Source organism: Anoplopoma fimbria, chromosome 19, assembly GCF_027596085.1.
Source record: "Anoplopoma fimbria isolate UVic2021 breed Golden Eagle Sablefish chromosome 19, Afim_UVic_2022, whole genome shotgun sequence".
In the NCBI taxonomy this organism is placed as follows: Eukaryota; Metazoa; Chordata; class Actinopteri; order Perciformes; family Anoplopomatidae; genus Anoplopoma; species Anoplopoma fimbria.
In genome coordinates, this window is record NC_072467.1 from 4,492,773 (window position 1) to 4,512,952 (window position 20,180).

The window sequence follows — 20,180 nt, forward strand, 5'->3', positions numbered from 1 at the left end:
TGATGATTATTTTGTTTGGTTCATTCACATTTTCAGTCAGTAACTGTAATAAATTACTGGAGTTTCAATTATAATTGGACAAGGCAGCAAAAGCACAAGTATAATTAACATAAAGATGGCTCCATTCTGTTTAGTTGTCCCAGGAAGCCATGTAAGAGAGCCAGCCTGCACACAATAGCATGGCTCTGGTACTGGCCTAAATAAAATGAAGCAAGTATTAATGCTAAAAGATAAACCTGCGTTTGACAAGACAGACGTCTGTTGAGCTGGAAAATAAAACATCAACGTAGAAGCAGTTATGAAACTATCTTATGAAGACATTTTATGTAATAATATCAAGGATGATACAGTGATGTATTACTTCAAATCCAAGTGAAACTTTTGGTGCACTGTGTCCAAGTCTACACACTCAATTTGATAAAACATGTTTTACATAGACATTAAAGTCTTTATTCTTGTAATTAATGTCAACACAATCCTTATTAAATTCACTGCGTCCATTTTTGTTTACCTAACAATGAAATTGTAACATCATGTCAAATGCTTGGCACCAATTTACAAACAGACATTTAATATTTTGCAAATATTTTAAAGAAAAAAAACCAACTTTGGACATTATGTCCTTAAATATATGACTTTAGAAGAAGGGGCATTTGCTCAATTGACCTCTCTGGTGTTAACAGATAGAAGCAATGTTTCTTTTTTAATCTGAATGCAGTATTTGATTGTGTAGTATATAATTTGATATCAAAGGATGAAGGAAGATGTCCAGGTCTGTTGATGCAGTTTCAACAATTTCATTATTGAATCAATGCATCTGAAGTAATTCTGCGCAGAATGGAGCCCATACAGAGATTCAGCATGGACTGAGGCTCTCAGCCTTCAGTCTGAACTTATATCTGTGTTGTGCATCCCCTCAATGTGCACAAAGGCATAAAACATGTTGAGCAGTACATACATCATTCAGACACCTTGAAACATACACTTTTTGAAATACGTTCCTTAGAACCTAGAATCTTCCATCTGTGTAAACATCACTATAAACAAGGTTGTCTTATGTAGGTCATGAGGTCATTGTTAGGGCAGTTCCTGAGTACCTAGACTCTCAACATCACACAGCATGCAACAACTTCATGGCCTCAGTACAGCAAGGTATATCTATATGATAAAATACACTACAATTGCTTTTTTTTTTTTTACAATTTAGGCAAAGTTGCCTGCAAGGTTAGAGAACAGGTTTACTCTAAATATTTAGAGGTACATCCTAATTTGACAATTTACATTATTTTTATGGTTAGGCTTATTCTAATTTGTCGAAGGGCATTCTTGACAGGCAGCTGTGAGGGCAGCACAGTCCGTGACGAGCTGGTCCTTCAGGCGTCCCCGTTGCATAGAAACGAAAACAGACATCGGCATCATGAAACATGCACACTTTTAATATCTGGATTTCCTTGATGAGTGTAGGTTATCTTCACAACATCTCACTGAGAAAGACAAACGTAGTGTACACAAGACAGACTCCGACATTTTGGATAAGTACCACCTGTTAACAAAGTCTAATCAGCGACATCAAGATGCTAACCTTAGCTAGCTTACGCTCACTTCCGTTGTCAGAAGCCGACGGATGCTAACTAGCCCTCTTGTAGGAGCTGAGTACTTTAAAGTAACGTGATTTATCCAGTCTGTTAGGTAAGTGCTGGCTTATAAAAGCATCCCAGTCAAAGCAAGAACAAGTTGAGAAAGAGAGAAAGGTGAAAATGGCTGGCGACGTCAGCAGCATCCCTGAACTGGACCAGAAGAAATACGACTCAGACGAGCAGGTGAAGATCATCTGTCTGGGAGACAGCGCAGTTGGTAAATCTAAGTGAGTATCAGCTGCATTGGACTCAGGCTCCTCCTCCTCTGTTTTGTGTTTGTATTAATAGCAACCTTTCTCTTTAGATCATGTGTTGTCCTGTCCTGGTTACATTTTACATCTCTCTCTGTTTCTCTTCCTCGTAGGCTGATGGAGAGGTTTCTCCTGGACGAATAGTATCCATTTGCAACTTGAGAAATTAAAAACCTGTGTCTGTGTGAATCATTTTCTAGCTCATACAGTACCAGTCAAAAGTTTGGACACACCTTCTCATTCAATGTTTTTTCTTTATTTTTATTTTTATTTTTTTCTACATTGTAGATTAATATTGAAGACATCCAAACTATGAAGGAACACATACTGGTACTGTATTTACTACTTTAACTCCAATAGAGACTTTTGACTTGCATTATTTTTTATATACAGTACCAGTCAAAAGTCTCTATTAGTAAATACAGTACCAGTCAAAAGTTTGGACACACCTTCTCATTCAACTACTTTGAAGAATATAAACTATAAAACATATTCTGGTTTGTTGAGCATTTGTTTGTTTACCACATAATTCCATATGTGTTCCTTCATAGTTTGGATGTCTTCAATATTAATCTACAATGTAGAAAAAAATAAAGAAAAACCATTGAATGAGAAGGTGTGTCCAAACTTTTGACTGGTACTGTATATTAGCTACATGGTCCTACCATGATTATTAATATAGCCACTGTGAGCACATGAAGCTGCCGTTTAAGGTCAAGATGGCATTCTTCCAACAACGCAGGCCGTTTGTCCTGAGAGATTAAGATCCTTAACTCTTTCTTCAGTCGTCCCCAGCAGTTGTCAACCTACGCGTTGACTCTCTACAAACACACAGCCACTGTGGGAAACAAGACTGTAGCAGTCGGTATGTATTATGTATTGCTTTTGTTCCGCTCTCTGTGACCACAGGATATAAATGTACCCAGTTGAAATCCTAAGTAAAGATTAATTCAACAGGGATTGTTTTTGTTTTTGATTCACAGATTTCTGGGACACCGCTGGTCAGGAGAGATTTCAGAGCATGCATCCCTCATACTACCACAAAGCACATGCATGCATCATGGTAAAAAAAACTCTTGGTTTCAAGCACGGTGCGTTTCAGTAATCATCTAGCCTTCCCCTTTGTGGCTCCCCATCAGGACCTTGTGGGGAGATAGAACAACAAGTGACTATTTAAAGTATTCAGAGAAGTAAGGAATAAACTATTTTAGATTGATAACTTAAACAAACATTTCTATAAAAAGTACCAAATATTGTTTTATTTACACTTAAATATCATTTCCTTAGTGCATTGTGGAGAGGAAATCATGAAAAATCCCAATGCTTTCTTGTTAAGTTCCACGTTTCAAGTGAATATTAAACCTGTTCCTTTGGCCTTGAAGGGTTAAAAAAAAAAAAAAAAGTAGTAACATTTGGGGTTATAAGATGCAGATGGTGATTCTCTCGCAGAGAAGTTGCCAAGGACTTGTTAGATGACTGCTGGAATGCGCCAGTTTATCTGGGGAGGTGCCACACTGTCACTAAATATAGCTTAACTCCTTTGTAAACCTTTCTACTTTCTCTTAGGTGTTTGATGTTCAAAGGAAGATCACATATAAAAATCTGGCCAGCTGGTATCAGGAGCTGAGAGAGTACAGACCGGAGATACCCTGTTGTGTGGTTGCAAACAAAATTGATGGTGAGTTTGGCTCTGACACTGCACATAACAATGAATGTTTGTCTCTCGATTGTATTGCATATTAATGTTACTTCAGGATAAGTAAATGATTTTTTGTGGCTCTATCCTTTTGAAGAATTGTCTGGCCAACAAGATTTACACTAGAATTTTAGATGTGAACACATTTGTTTTTTGTAATTGCAGCTGATTTGAAGGTCACACAGAGAAGCTTTAACTTTGGGAAGAAGCAAGGACTCCCATTTTACTTTGTATCAGCGGCTGATGGGACTAATGTAGTTAAGGTTTGAACTGCTCATTTTCCTGCCGTGTTAATGTCAATATTCCTCGAGTTAATTTCTTCTTGCATTTCAAACTCATTAGTCGTTTTACAGTTGACTGTATGAGATTACAACAATACTGACTATGCTCCTTTTGTAAAGCAAATAATCAAATATATTCACCCTATAATTCAGTATCTCATTAATTGTCCAGACCACTTGAACGGCCCCTTTATGTTGATAGTTCTGACTGTGACTGTCTTAACAGATGTTCAGAGAGATGATCAAGAGAGCAGTGGACTACAAGCAAAACCCCAGCGACTTCATGGATGAAGTGATGCAAGAATTAGAGGTACATCTCTCTGAATACCTAAACACAGTCGGATCACTGACATGCTCATCTTTAAAGCTTTTCAAAGTTTTTTGCCCTAAGAATCCCAATCGGCTTATAATCTACCATCGTTGTTTTGTTTAATAAAAAAATCTCAGATGCTTTCTCAAAACCTATTTATGAACTCTAATATAATTTACGTTTTACTAATTACTTTTTTTTTTTTTTTTTTTTTTTAATGCAAGTGCTTAGTTACTCATCTGTATTTGTTACTGAAATGTGTTGTGGAAGTATTTTTGACTGAAACATGTTTGTTTTTAAATCATTTGTTGGACTTATCTTATAGAACTTTGATCTGGAGAAGAAGGAAGATAATTCAGAAACAGATGAGGACGGATTGAAAGCAGAGAGTCCCGAGGTGGTCTGACAGATGTTTACAGGTCCTCCAAACCCTCTTGTCGTCTAAAGGATAAGTTATCCTCCTATGGGGTTGATGCTCTACAGGACAGTGTTTGTCCTGATGTAATGTTGGTGGTCAGCTTTTATACCATTGGTTTGCAGCTACCACTGGAGGTCGGCAGACTTTGAGTCAGGTTTTAAGTCACCGCCCTCCTTCCGTCCAATGACTCTGGCAGGGAAATAAACCTGGTGGAGAAATTGTGTTGATTACCAAGTTTATTTAGCTGCTGTTTTAGACTTGTCATTCATACTTTGTCTCACAATATATATTATAATAATATTAGAAAATCCTACAATGAGGCTGAATGTGTTTTACTTTGTAATAAGAATGTGAAGCAGTGAAAACTAACTCAAGCAGATCAAAGGGAACGTGTAATTATGAACTGTACTTGCTGCTGTTCTCGATGTTTGTTCGTAGTGTTGTGTGCAATGCCAGCGAGGAGCTGCATCTGTTGGCTACTTTTGTTGCATTCATTTTATGATGTAAAGTCTTGTTTTCAGCCCCCTTTAAATTAAAAGTTAATGTACCATGTAACCAAATTATTATCACGAGTCTCTTTCCGACTTGCTGTGATGCAGCAGTCGGCACAAGAGCAGTCAGTAGTCAACTTCAGCATATTATAAGTTACAGCTGCAAGTCATCCATGAGCAGACATCAGCTGCATTGAACTTGTGAAGGTTTCAGCCTTTTGAAACGCTCCGCCATCCGTGTCCTACATGATGATTTGAGGCGATTGTGTGTATATTCATTCATATTAGCAGGAATGTTGCCATGAAGAACATTAAACCAGTTTTCTGTCAGAAGGTGACGATCAATTAAACACACAATTCAATTATATTTATATTGAATTATATCTGACTGTTTTGTGTGGCATATACTCCAAATAAATCACACTGGAACATAATTGTACTGCTGTGACACTGAATTACCAGGAACAAGACTTTGATGCAGTTCATGTTTTAATTATAAATTTATTACATAATATAACAAACATATATCTCTGTGGTGGAGATATCATGGGCAACATCTCAGATCTTGCCTCAACCTTCACTATCACCCTTGCTCTGTTTGCATGAGGAATACTAGGTAGCTTCTGGTTAACATTATTTGGACGAGGGTTTTCACGTTTTGAAATGGAGGGAGATCTCTAACGCTATAAGCGTCCAGAAGTCGCTGGGAGTTGCCTGGTCATTGGATGCTGAGAAGGAGAAGTTCACCTGTGAGACAAGGCTGAGGCGTTGCAGTGATACTTCCACCAGTCTAAACTTCACAGTGCAAACAAGGAGAAAACCAACAATAAAAGAAAAAAAAAAAAACCTTTGATGATAAATCACTGGTTCCAGTAGATGACCGGACCCCAGTGGGTTTTTAAAAAGGTTACACTGCTCCCCCTACACTATTAAGATTGTGCTTTGTTGATTAGAAAATAAGACAAAGATAACCCTTCACTGAACTTGTTTGACCTAATGTTGTGTAAATCTGTTACACGTTGCATTTTGCATCTGTATTTGTGGTAAACACAACCATCTAACTATGTATTCACTACAGCTTTGTTTCTTCTAACCAGGCCAGCCTGTGTGATACCAGACTGTACACGTCCACCTCTTCAGTGTTTGTGATTGTATTTATATGGGAACAGTAAGCCAAGCCTGATCATAACCATCATCACAGTAAAATCAAGCAATTGTGATACTTCGTCTCAAAATGCAAATAGAAATGTCAATGCAAAGCTCACAGGTAGATATACACAGGTTATTTTTTATGTGTGTATATATATAAATATATATATATATTTATATACACACACACACATATGTTGATATATAAACAATAGCCTGCTTCTTTACAAAATAAAAACAGTGACTGTATTTCCCCCTGTAGGAAATACAGAAGGATCTAACAAATGTCTGTAGTTCTCAAGATTTCCAGGAGATGGCACCATATTATTGAGTCTAACAGCTCAAGAATGCTGTAACTAAGATAGTCCTAAAGCGAACACAAATATACAGTTAAAAGTTAAGTTATTTTTTGGCACATTTTTCCTTTGTGTTGTTTGTTCCTCACTGGATTACCTCATATAGCATATCCAAAACTCAGAAACTGAAGGTCTGAAAAAGGAAAAAGGAGTGCTGCCAGACAGAGTGGAGGGTAAGGAGCGCAAATGCCATCTTGGAATGGTTGTTCATAACAGTGACACTGCATAAGCTGTACCTACACAGTAACAAGGTGAATTATGGTGGTCTTGCAATAAAAAAAGTAACAATGGTTTCGTTCAATACCCTGCGGTGATCCGTCTCTCTGTCTGTCTGTCTGTCTGTCTCTCCCTTTGGGCAGAGAAGTCCACTTTTTGAAGACGCCACTCAGTACAAAACAAGAATGTGGGGCAATGACGTTCAATCCAGAGAAGATGAATGAATGTGTTTATTTATCTGTTTGTATGTGCGTGTTTGTGTGACACAGCCACTGCCGGGAATCTCTGATGGTAATACAGTAAGGCTATAGTGGCCTAGCTCCAAAGATGTAAACCCTAACAATCAACCATACACTCTCTCACTGTTACGTGCATCCCCATTTTCTCACTCTCTCTCAAACAAATACACACAAAAAATGGAAACAAACAAGCATTTGCAAACACACACACACACACACACACACACACACACACACACACACACACACACACACACAACACACACAGTCATAAACATATGGTGAAGAGGAACGACCATACAGAGAGATTCGGGGAATCCAGATGCACGCATGCGCTTGGACGATGGGTGGCTTTTATGTTAGCACCTTGTCACCTTGTTTTGTGCAAATCTTCCCCTAGTTCAGAGTTCAGAGTTCAAAGTTCAAGAGTTCATAGAAAGAATAAAATCTGTTCACCTTTCCACAGGTGGTTAACTATGCATATATGCCAAACATTCATATATAGATCTATATACTTTTTGTTTTTCAAAAATTTATATGAAATCTATCGTATTTACATTGCTTGTGATTTAAAAAAAAAAAAAAAAGACAATTTTTTGTAGTTTGTTCCTTTTTACAAGTGTAAAGACTTTTAGAATGGACAGGATATTCTTTTTTTCTGTATTTTTTTTCTGTCACTCTAAAATTCAAATGAGTGAAAGATCTAAGTATCATGTTCCACACGCTACAAAATCTACCCACAGTGTCCGAGGGTAACAAATCAACAGAGAAAGAAAAAAAGAATAGAAAAAGAACAACGAACACAAATGGTCCAAATGAGTCTGACGACATACCGTATCACTGGAGTCAGAAGTAAAATAATCAGTGAGGTCACAGTGAGGCAGTGAGTGCTATTCCTACAACCCAGATACGCCATTATATTCTCCACCCTTTTTTTTTACAAACTGCTAGCATAAAAGAAAGGGAGAAAAGAAAAAAAAAGATGCACACAACTTCTCGCCAAGTAAAACTGCCTTGGCGCACTGATGCTGCTGATGTACGGAGGTTTTTAGTGGTAATAGAGATTACTTGGCCATCTGTTAGAGAAAAGCTATGGATAAAATGCTTTTTGTTGCGTGAATAAAACTCACTGTTTCTCACTGCCAGCAGAAGCTACTCATGAGTACAATTGTAGATTTTGTATTATTAAAGGAAAATTCAGTTGGTCTTTTTACAACCTGGTTCTTATTTTTAGAATTCTGGCTGCCACCGTTTATGATAATATTTTACTCACTAAATAAATCATATAGATAGAGAGAAGCAGCGATGTTACAAGACACTGCCAGGTTGTAAAATACTGAATTTTATTTAAGACCTTACAGAGGCATTCCCATCCCCACAGCCTGATAAACTACAGACATGTTTCCTGCAGTTGCATTTAAGAAGGACACAGACTTTAGTCTGGCTCATTTAAGACTGTGTATGACAAGTTTTTCTGGGTTTTACTCCAGGTAGAAGTAGTTTTAAATAAAACAAACATTTGCTTTATTTTAACATTTTAAGTTTGATTTGTCCAGGTTTAACACATTTTCTGGTAGTTTCCTTCTGCGGCAAAAAATACATTTTAAAGATTTCTGCTATATTCCTTGATCGTGTCTTTCTCTACTGGTGATGAGAAACATCCCAGTGTTTCCTTCTTTCACTGCACCAGACCTTGTGCAGCCTGGTCTGAGAAGCATCATCAGGGGTCACATGATCCATCAGGGATGGAAATCTTGCTAGCCGTCTAACATTTTTCCTACTGTGGTGATGTTAAATTGTCCTCACAGATAAGAATTTAAATAGATAGTAATAAAAAAACAGCTAACAACCTCTCCATGATAGTGCCCCAAACGTCCATCCCTGAGTGATAAACAGGCAAAAGATGAAGTGCCTCTTTTACCAGCGAGCTGTCTCGTTAGGTGGTCCTTACTGTATGTTGTTGTGAATCAAGTTGGGTCAGAACCACGTCAGTGTGATCTGTAGCTGAAGCTGTAGGAATGGGTGTCAACTGGGGTCTCAGCCTCACATTACGGGATGCCCTTTAGTATGAAGGAAGACCATAAGAAATTAAAAACAAACATCAAACTCTCTGTCAAAGACATGATGCAACTTGTCATGCTACGGTTCAAGAAAGGGTGACCATAAGGAAAGTTTTATACCTATGACAAAAAGATCATTTCCATATCTATATCTATATACTTTTTTTTAAATTTCAAATATATATTTATATATATATATATATGTATATAATTGGTAGAAATGAGTAAACTATTGGTTGAATTAATTTAAAGACTTCTCTCTGCCTTCTATACTAAAAACCAAAAACAGGCGCAGATTAATTTAATTAATTAATTAGATTTTCTTTTGCAACATTGTCTTTTCTTCTGAAAGCTATATTTAGATACATGTATATCATATTATATAATACCTATATATAATATTCCCTTTGGAAAACCAAAAAATTGATTATGAAAAAAGCCACGAGTGTTGGTTAAACATTCTCCAAATATAATAGATAGCACAGTCTCCGTACCAAGGCGGAGAGGTTTTCTCCCGTGGTTTGCTTGGTGGAGCTCCACCTCTGGGCTCGAAAGTCTTAGGTTTAAAAACAACAGCAGGTTTAGAGAAGACACACATTTTCAGAGCTGTGTCAGCACTATGTCCATAGTCCTGTGTTCATCATTGTTGATCTCTGTATAAATATTTTGAAAGGCAACTGAGCTTTCTGTTTGGAACAAAAATGATTCTTCCTCCTCCTTTACTCAAACTGCAAAAGGCTTTCAGAGGCCTAATAGATGGAAGGATAGAGGTAGAGAGGAGAGGAGGGAATAGTGAGAGAGAGATTGTGGGTGTTACTACGGAAACAAGCTTACACAAATCAAATATTTTAATTGGAGCTCATGCGATTCTCCTCGGCAAAGAAAGACCAGAACCCATTTTGAGGTCTGATCTAATTGGCTGCAGGCAAGGAGGTGGGCAGACACTAAGGGCCAAGTAGAGGGGGACAAACGTGTTGACTCCCCCTCTTCAGTGCAGTGCCTAGTGCAGGGTATTAATACTAAAAAGGAACATAAAGTGTCGCTAATGTACACAGGTAAACATTTGTGATGCAGAACATAAAAGCAGCCAGAGTAAAGGAGGAGCGGCCCCTATCTTTTCTCTTTCCTTAACTCTATATCTTGCCCGTTCAATCTTCGTCTTTCTCTCCATCTGTTGCTGTGGCTCAGGGCAGGGGTCAGCTCTCTAGCAGCATTTTCAGTGCTCGTTCAATGTTCATGCGGTGTCCGACTCGGGTCACTCCCAGCTCTGCAAAGTCATCCTTGGTTAGAGCTGGCAGGTGAGAGCCTTCGATCTCATGTTCCTGAAACCCTGCTCTGTGCTCCCCCAGATTTATGCTCTCCAGCCAGTCTCCAACGTCGTACTTATTCCAGAGGTGGAGGGGTTTCTGATGGAAGGGCCTGAGGGCTAAAAGTGGTGACCCCAGTCCGGGGGAATGAGAAGGTGATGGGGACGGGGAGCGAGAGCGGGAACGGGCGCTGGAGCTCCTCATTACAAAGCGCACCTCTTTAGGCTCTTGGGGTAGGCTGAGGCTAGAGGATTTGAGGATTGTTTGTGGCGGTGTAGTCGGTGAGGTCGGTAGGCCGAAGCTTGAGAATCGTCCAAGGGGGTCGCCCCGATCAGGTGAGCCTGATCCTGGGCTTGGGGCGCGTCGGGTGACAGGGTAACGGCTGCCAGGGCGGATGGTGTATGTGGTGCCGTAACTTCTCTGAGAAATGGTGTGGAGCTCGCCTAGGCTGCTGAAAAGTCTGGTGGAGACAGACAGAGAGAGAGAGCGTTTCAGGAATGTTAGCAGAGGAAAAATAACGGTGAACGGAGTAAAAGTAATGGAGAAGAAAAAGGAATCAAGCTTAGGGTTATAGGTGTTAACCGCTGTAAGTTCTTCTAAAGTTTAGGTTAGTGTAGGCTTGAGGTTAACGACTGTTAGACAGACCAAGCTAGTCTCACATCACAGCAACATCAAAGCAGCAAGCTGCACTCATTGGCTGGAGTACCTGAGGTTATTTATAGTTTTGGATAAAAAAATCGATGTTCTACTCAATCATGCATACGTAACATTGGACTTGCATCACTATTTCAAGTAATACATTAACTATACGAAGGATTATATGGCATGCTTTAAGAATAAGATGTTTTCACAGATACTCAGTCCATCTAACCATTACTGAAAGTATTTGTCCTCTAATGAATTCAATCAAAATCTACCTCCTGTTATGGCATAAAATATGCTTCCCTGAAGTGATCGCTGTGACCCACAAACAGCAAAAAGCTAAGAACTAGATTATAGTATCAAATATATTTGTTTTGCATTAATATTGCAGTAATCTGAAAGCACTGAATTCATATTTACAAAATATATACTTACACATCCACACACACACTCAATTTAACTACAGACACACAAATTTGAACACAGTAGGCAGCTGCAGCTGCACATTACTTGTCAAGAATAAATTTATACAGAGCAGTAAATTTGCTTTTTTTATGACTTTTATGATATATAGTGTAGGTAGAAAAACATTTGACATTAATCACATCTGTTAAAGGCCACATGAAGGTACACAAAGCAGCATTTTTTCAAGCCTTGCTCAAAAGTGCAGCTAACACTTAATTAAATTCAGCAAGTCAACCAATTACAGGAATCTCAGTGAAAAACAAACCCAATCTTACCATCTGCAGCATGAAGAGGAAGAATTTAAGAATTATTGCCAGATTGTGTTAGTACAAACACAATCTGGCAATAATTCTTAATCACTAAGAATCCAATGCTGAAACAGCAGTTATTCCAGTATCATCCACAAGTACAATAAACGCGGGTTTATCTTCATTTTCACACTTGACCCTCTTTTGAAAAACAATAACATAAATCAGTTTAATAGTGGCTGATTAGTATACTACTGATCTAATGGAAGAAATGATGCTCAGAAGGAGAAGAGTGATGGATTAGATGGATTCTATCTGGCTTGGTGCAAGCAGGGAGAAGCAGAAAGGAGAAGCCTAAATGTGATAAGAGCTGGAGCAATGGTGTCTGTTTTATTCATGCATGTTAGTGAGTGTCTTTTGAACAGGTGTGCCACATGTTCTCCCTCTACTGCATGTGTTTAGAAACTTTGATGTGGACTAAAGAGTGTAATGAAACAAAGGTAGCTAGGCAGCGCACATGGCTGTAAAAATGACCAGACTACAGGGAGCCGACGGATATGAGATGAGCTCCATGCGCACTTACACAGTCGTCCTGCCCTCCTGGGCGCACAGTCAGTTCTAGACCAATCAGATCAGAGCAGCAGGGCGGAGCATGCAAGGTGAGCAGAGAGAGAGCAATGGGAGAGAATGTTAGCATCACTCCATGAGACGCAGCCTGCCAACCAGATTTATTGTCTGCTTCAGCCAACTCTGCTGTCTTTGACAGGCATTGTGTGTGTCTCGAGGTGTGTGCATCTGACTGTATGAGTGTTGTTGCGTCCATGAATTTATGTGTGAGTGCATTTGATGGTGTTATTGATGTATAAGCATGACAAAGACAGCTGAGTAGGCTTCAGCACTGGAAGGTCTGACCAGTGGGCTACATGAGAGAGAAATGAGCACACTATTCACATATCAAACACTGCACAAACAAACAAATAAACAAACAAATAAAAGGCGGGCACATGTCCCTTGACTTTTGTGGTCGCTTTTGTATTCAATCTGAAATGATGGCCTAAAAGAGCTACTTCTTGGTGGCAAACACACAACTATATAAACATTGTGAAAGTAGCAGTTATACATTTACATTTATATCAGTTGTATGTGTGTAGGTGTGTTTTTTCTAATCAAGGTTCTACAAATTTAAAATATTTTATTATATATATATATTCTGTGTTGTTTTGGTGTGGTTTAAGAAACCTACAGTGTCCAATAAGCAAGACAGTCAGGGACCATGGCCACCCTCAACACATTCACTGAAAAACAAAACAAAGTTATGCAAATTACATAAAAATAGAAACCAAAAAGCACGGATGAAATAAAATGAGAACCACAGGTTTCTAAACCCAAAGCTATGATACAATGCATGTGAACGAGGTGTATACAAGAGACACAAAGAGACAAAATACAGCAGCATGGTTTTTGAAGGGGTTTAAATGTGACACACGGTGGATGGGGTAGGTGATGGAGTCGCATTACAGTTAAGGGTGCTCGGATGCCTATGCAACATGTGAAATACTAACGAAGGGGTTAGGAAAACCAATCTGAGGGAGAGAGGAGAGAGAGAGAGAGAGAGAGAGAGAGAGAGAGAAAGAGAGAGAGATAATGGTGTTCATGATCATTTTTGTCACAGCCCAAGGCAATCAACTGTTGGGGTGGATTTGGTGGGGATGAATTTGATTGCATAATCTCAGGGGAGGATGAGCCCAATCATGAGTGAGTGTTACATGACATGTTGTGTTTGATATCATGGTCACCTGTTCCATCCAGGGATCACAATGTTGTTGAAGTACGGACCAATGATTAATGGCTGAATTTGGCTCATTGTCACATGGTGACTTCATGTTTCATTTTATGGCAACCAATGCATTGCATTGTCTTAAGTCAAAGGGAGGAATGAGTTCTTTAACAAAAAATACTACGGTATTACTAATAGTAGTACACTACTGGTGAAGAGACGGGATTGCAAACATGCTAATAATGTTTTACAATGCAGAATAGTCCATGCTTACTATTGTGTAAGCGTAGACTATTCTATTCATGAAAACCTTAACCTGCTTTCTCGGAGTGTTTTAATTTTTGACAGTAAGTGGGCGGAGCCAGTCACCATGGTATCACAAGATATCCGCCACTAAACACTACTCTACTACATCTCAGAGTTAAATTTTCTACATTTCTCTGACAGCTTTTGTTAACTTTTCAGACAGTAGAGGCTAATGAAATACAAAGCATGTTATTTAGAAATACAATTATTCAATAGTGTTTCTTTTGTAAATAAGCTGGAGGCAATTTGCACAGATTGATTTAAATTCACTCCATCATTCTATTACATAAAATGTATCAAACCTCTTGTGAGAAACAGCTCAAAGAAAATCTTTGAACTTAACTGATTAAAACATGATTTAATCATACCATTGTGTTAACAGAAGTAAACAGAACATTTTAGTTTTATGCACTATAGAACAAAAAACTTTCGCACAGTCTTCTTCACTTGCGTATAAATATCTTTTAGTAACAACGTTTCGGTAAGTAGACCTTCATCAGGTTAGTTTTATGCACTATGAAAAAGAATTTGGACCTGGTCAAGGACCTGGAACCGAGGTTAGGAACCAGTGTTTGGACATTAACTGACAAGTAATTAGTGGATGAAAAAGAATTCTGATTCTTCACTGCATTTTACTGCAAAAGTACCCGTGCAGTAAAATGTACCCCCTCAGTGTTTAATTATTATATCTGATGTTTCAGAATATATTAATTATGCTGCATTATGCTTTTTAACTCCTTTATATACTGTTGGTTAAACTACAGCAATGCATTATATTCTATAAGATCATGGTGTGTTTGTAGTGTAAGTACAGTAGAATATTTACCTCTGAGATGAAGGGGGTAGTGTTTATTGGCAGGTTGTAAACCACATTTATACCGCCACCTAGTGTTTGTGTCGGAGTGATATTCAGCCAATCCAAAGACAAGGATCGTAACAGATTTGCACTCAAAGTATGGTTTCCTCCTCGGCGGCTTCATTTTTGCGTGATGCGAAAGCGCTTGCAAAAGTAATTTGTGATTAGACCCCATATAGCCCTATAATTCTCCAAAGACTTGTCCTTTTTTTGGTGGCTATGTAACTAATTTAGTTAAAAGCTGGACAGAAAAACAAAAAAATGTGAAGCACTGCACTGTAGTTTCAGTTGTGCAGAGTTGGTCAGCTCCTCCTGCCGATGGTAATACGATGAGAGGACTGCAAAAGAGTCAATTCTTACATCTTGTAAATCTTAGAATATTTCCTCATATCTCTTAGCTCCTCAGAATCAGCAGTGAAGTATAGTGAACACCCCCCTTATTCATGTGAACAGAAATGAGGACAAGAGAAGAAGAAATGAGGAGGCGTTAAAAAAAACTTAATCTGAAGAGTGCCTTCAAACTCCGGTGCTCTCTGAAAGCTATATTCTGAGATCTCAATAGATACATTGCTGTGAATGAAGCACTCTTCTGAACAGCACATAGGAATTAACATCAATTAACACCAAAAATTGACAGCATTTGTTCCTACACCTGCCAAATCATTAAAAACACAACTGGGCAAAATCCTGAGTAGATCGAAAGAGAAGACATATTTTGACAGTGGCACCTCAGAACTTTTAACAAGGTCAAGATGTTGTCTGTTAGTTACATCATTAACATGGCTGTTAATGCCAAGATCGTGAGGGGATGGTTTTAATGTGACACACCATTACAGTAAAGTAATGTTCAAATACATATGAAAATACATCCTTAAAGCTTTGAGGTTATCACTGATATAACGGTAGGATGGGGGGGCGATGATAAGAAGGAAAGTTTCTGGTCTTATCAAGTTATATCAGTGATGGCTGCAAAGACATGTGGGCGTAAGGATGTATTGTGTATTATTTGAACAAGGACTCTGGAAAAGGCTCAAGGAAAAGTTGGAAAGGTAGCTACTGACGGGGTCAAAGGTTAGAACACAACAGAGTGTGTGTGTGAGATGAGGAGAGGCTTTCAGGAAGTGCATGCCTCCAAGCCCTGTTACCTTGTTTGCACCAACAGGTAGTATTCTACTACTAATTCTGCTACTACTACTATTACTACACACACATACACACACACTCACAAACACTACCTTATCCTTATTGACTTCTACTGTCTATAGTATGCACTTCACAACACAGATCACTTAACAGAAGGTCAAGGAGTAGAGTTGTTACTATGGAAACAAGGAGCAGAGGCTTCGATTGTAGTAGTACTGCATATCTCTAAAACCAATGAGTACTGTAGCCAAAAAGTATATCGTTTTAAAATAAATGTTATTTTGAAAGGCTTTTTGAGTGAATAAATCAGGTGATGCAAACAAGGTAACATATAACATTTAAAAGAAAATGCATGAAGCAAAATGTATATTAGGGTTGTTATCTTTCAATGGGAGTAGTTGAAAGGCTTGTTAGGAAAATTATATAAAAAAAAGCTTGAGTTTACCCTAGTGGCTATAACCTTAAGGTTTACTTTCTTCGGTGTCCTCACATCTGCAGAAATATAAAGGACTTCATTGTACCTTCAGTTATGGTGTGTAAACAAGAAACCCACAGAAAATAGACAAAACAGCATTGTTTTTCAGCTGCTTCAGAAAACCCCAGAGTCGCTCTGTGAGAACCAAGTTTGTGTTTGCCCCTTTTCTATGCTTCGTTTGCTTTTTACTTACTGATGTCGCAACTTATGGATGACCCATAGAAAGGTACAGCTCACAATAACAATGTTGTTACACATTGTCAGGGAAGGTAATGCCAGCAATGCTGGTGACCTCTGATCTCATTACTGATTACCATCACATTGGACTGGCTTAAATATGGATTCATTTTCATTCATTTTAAAATGTGAGTAAAATCAAATCATGCACAGAAACAAAGCTTGAGGCTGCTGCTTTGACTCAGCCTCAACAAGAGAAAATTAATCTTTGTCTGACAAGTGCGCAATTTTGTTTAATTGAATCATTTAATTCGTTCTGGCCACTGGAATGTCTTTAGATTGCTAACTCTCTGTCTCCACTACCATCTGAGTAAAAGAAAAATCTTGAAAGCATTACTTTTAATAAAACGATTTTTCTGGTGCTCAGCATTTTAAACAGTTTTGCAGTAAATTTTACTAGCTTTTCTCTTACCTGGCACCTGCCACAGGTGACTTCCTCCCGGGGTCAAACGATGCTCCCATTGGTTCCTCTCCCAGTGACCTAGTGTCTTTATTTAGCTGCTGTAGTCTTGAACTAAGCTCCCCCATAACAGATGGTTTTGCTCCCTCATCTAAACCCAACCCCAGTCCCAGTCCACCAAGATTGCCCAGACTCCCAATACCTATCCCCACCCCTGGTCCACGAGGCTCCACTGGGTCCCCCCACAGCTTGGACCTCCGCTGGAAGAGGTAGCGCGGCTTGGTAGGGGCTAGTCCAGTCACTGAGGCTGAACCACCTATAGGCAGCCCAGCTCCTCCAGCTGCAGCAACAGCCAGAGCAGCAGCCTGTTGTTGTGATAGCAGCTCGCTGTCAGAGCTCTGCTTCAGCAGAGGGTCCCTGAAGGTGACAGGGCCTTTACTGCCTCCTATTTGGGACTTGAGTCGGGGTTTAGGAGGCACTGGCGGCTTGTCGAGCACAAAAGTCTGCCCGTCGGCATAGGAGGTGTGCGTGGTGTGGGTGTCGGCAGGCTCGCCGCTTTCTGAGGACAATGTGGACATGCTGGAGACCGTGGAGACGGTGCTGGTGGTCTCGAGATGGTGGTCTCGCTCTCTGTCGCTGGAGCTGCGCGTGTCAGCCTCCTCCACGCCTGAGTCAGCCGCAGAGCCAGACTCGCTCACCGGCGGGGGCTCCAGAGGGTCAGAGGGCTTCCCTGAGACAACTGCTGCACTGGGAGGAGGTGCCGGTTGGGGAGGCTGAGGCTGGGCGGGTGTCACAGTCGGGGTTGTTGGGGTAGAGGGTGTTTTGGGTGTTGGTGTTGTAGGGGTGGTGGGAGAGGAGGCAGGTTTAGTTGGGGACACTGGCGTCCCTTGTGCCTGTGCCAGCAGCCCATTAGCAAACTCATCTGGCGGTGGAACAACTCCAATCTTACGTAGTTCCTCTCTAGTTTCCTCATCACTGGAGGACAACAATGCAGGGGGCAGGGTCACGGTGTACGGATCCACATCCTCCTCAGAGCTTCCCTGAGCCAGGCTTTTCTCTTGGGCTGGACTGGCAGGACGCTGAGTTTGAGGCTGGGCTTGAAGTAAGAGCTGTGACTGGGGCTGGGAGATCGTAGGACTGGGAGATTTAGCCCGAGGACTTGGAGATTTGCCGGGCTCCGTAGACGTTGAGCCAGATGTCTGCTCTAGTTCTGAACCCACCCCAACAGCCTGGCCGTTACTGGTAGCATGGACCATGATAAGCCCTGCTGTTTTCTGCTGCGACGTATCCATAATACTAATCAACATACTTTTTTTATCCTCTAGTCTTTTCTCCTCCTTCCTCTCCTCTACTCTGGCCTCCATCTCCTTCCTGAATGATAAAGGTGATGGGGATGAGGCCCACTGTGGTTTTGTGGGCTGGGGTACTAAAATAGAAGCCGAGGAGGATCCAACTCCATACCCCGCTGCCTTGGCGCTTTTAGGTGAAAAAGGGGGAGTTGTGTGTGCCCCTTCCCCATGTGGAGACTCTTTGGTCTGAGGGTCAATGAATACTGCCCGCTCCTGTTTAGTCCTAGGCTCTGGGCTGCCAGTTGGGGACTGGCTCTGGGAGGTCAGTGCTCTCTCCCTTGCGGCCAGCGCAAGAGCCAGTGGAGAGTTGGGGTCCAGGGGCTTTCCTGTGAGCGGATGGATAAAGGTGGTCCCACTAGGCGAGGGGCTCAGGGCCAAGGCAGGGGGAGGCAGCTGTCCCAGCTCTCTGGTGAGCATCCGTTCATCGATGGAGTGAGACTGAGTCAGAGAGGGGGAGTCAGAGCTGGTGGTAGACGCCCCCTCCATGGTCCCAACAGAAAGGAAGACAGTGGATTTCCTCCGTTCTTCTAGGCGACGCTCGCGGTCTTTCACTGCTCCAGCTATTGCAGCGGCGAAGGGGCCCTTACCCTGAAGCATCATCTCTCCCTGGGCACGGATACGCTCTCGCTCAGCCATCAGCTGCTGCTGGTAGTAGTCTGCACGGCTGGTGTGTGTGTGTCCATGGGTATATTGGTGTCGTCCTGAGGGTGAGCTCTCTCTGGAGTGGGCAGCAGCTAAGGCCAGACTAGCTTTTTCTTGTGCATCTTCCACCTGCATAAAGAAAAAAAAAATCAGCCAAAATTGTCATTGTTAGGGTTTTTTTGATACTAGAGTAAATAAAACAAAACATAAGACCTTCCCAAACATGTAACCTACCTGTAGTTGTTTCACCAGGGGACTTTTCTTCCTCTGGGGCTTGGTGGGTGTGAACAGTCCAATGCTAAATTGTCCCACATTAGCATAAGGGTTGTCAATAACACGACCCTTCCTTTTGATTCGCTCAGGTGGAGTAGCAGCAGAAGGACGGGGTATTTCTGTAGGTTCTACAGGTAGATGGGAAGAGTCCTGGAGGATGATCATGGAGCGGGCCTTCTTCTGTCTCTCAATGTGTGTGGCCTGCCGCTGAGAGGCCTCGTAAGGCAGGTCCAAGGAGGAGGGCTTGAAGCTGGAGCGTCCCCCAGGCTCATGGCCCTGACTCTGGGTCCTAGATGGGGGAGGAGGGGGACAGAAGGCTGGGGGAGGACCAGTGTCTAGGTAGTAGGGAGGGGGAGGGGGTGCTGTTTGTGGCGGTGGAGGGATGGGATGGGGCTGTGAGTGCTCTCGGAGGCTGTCTGTCATAGAGGAACTGCGGGGAAATCTGTGCTCGCCTGCAAGGGCAGACATCTGATCCTCCTCAGTGGCACCTGATGAGGGGGAGAGCACAGGTCTTCTGGTGACGGGGAGTAAGCTCATGAAATTGGACCATTTTATACCAGGCTAGCAGGTCCACAGCTGCTTCCTTAAAAATGTACTGCAATGCATCCGTCTGTAAATCTGGTAACTCACACATTTAATAATGTATCAGGTGTCTCAAACCCAGCTAAACAACATCTGTTACCATAATTACATTAGTTAATATAAGTTAAAAACTAACTGTTTTTAACTTATATTAACAATGAATTCAACATTCATTTAATGAATGTACTTGAAAACAAGTTTAATAAAACAATATGTATAATATATATGTATCTCTACTTTTGAAATAGGCTCTGTACTTGAACATCTGCTCTGCAAAACTGTTTTTTTGTTGAATGTCCAATAAACACTTTTGCGCATTATTTCTTGTCAACAGCAACTTAAAATTAAACTGATGAGGATGCAGCTTCATCTTC

At 40.7% G+C, this 20,180-nt stretch overlaps 2 protein-coding genes across 2 annotated transcripts in view; one reads left to right on the top strand and one right to left on the bottom strand.

Annotated features, from left to right (window-relative positions):
- The first annotated feature begins 1,336 nt into the window (after positions 1 to 1,336).
- rabl2 (RAB, member of RAS oncogene family-like 2) lies at positions 1,337 to 5,489 on the top strand. Its single transcript, XM_054619812.1, has 8 exons — positions 1,337 to 1,864; positions 2,002 to 2,031; positions 2,674 to 2,753; positions 2,872 to 2,951; positions 3,455 to 3,566; positions 3,750 to 3,847; positions 4,092 to 4,175; positions 4,501 to 5,489. The coding sequence occupies exons 1-8, from the start codon at positions 1,758 to 1,760 to the stop codon at positions 4,579 to 4,581; spliced, it is 672 nt and encodes a 223-aa protein (XP_054475787.1). The 5' UTR covers positions 1,337 to 1,757; the 3' UTR covers positions 4,582 to 5,489.
- Positions 5,490 to 9,624: 4,135 nt separating this feature from the next.
- shank3a (SH3 and multiple ankyrin repeat domains 3a) overlaps positions 9,625 to 20,180 on the bottom strand; it is a 137,963-nt gene continuing 127,407 nt past the window's right edge. Inside the window, 3 exon segments of the mRNA XM_054619772.1 lie at positions 9,625 to 10,871; positions 16,973 to 19,080; positions 19,186 to 19,712. Coding sequence (XP_054475747.1) covers positions 10,301 to 10,871; positions 16,973 to 19,080; positions 19,186 to 19,712 — 3,206 coding nt within the window. The 3' untranslated portion in view covers positions 9,625 to 10,300.

Excerpts from the sequence above, each read along its gene's own strand:
- rabl2 (XM_054619812.1), top strand. The coding sequence starts at position 1,758 with ATGGCTGGCGACGTCAGCAGCATCCCTGAACTGGACCAGAAGAAATAC. Across the intron at positions 3,567-3,749 it reads GGTTGCAAACAAAATTGATG|CTGATTTGAAGGTCACACAG; the intron begins GTGAGTTTGGCT and ends TTGTAATTGCAG. Across the intron at positions 3,848-4,091 it reads ATGGGACTAATGTAGTTAAG|ATGTTCAGAGAGATGATCAA; the intron begins GTTTGAACTGCT and ends CTGTCTTAACAG.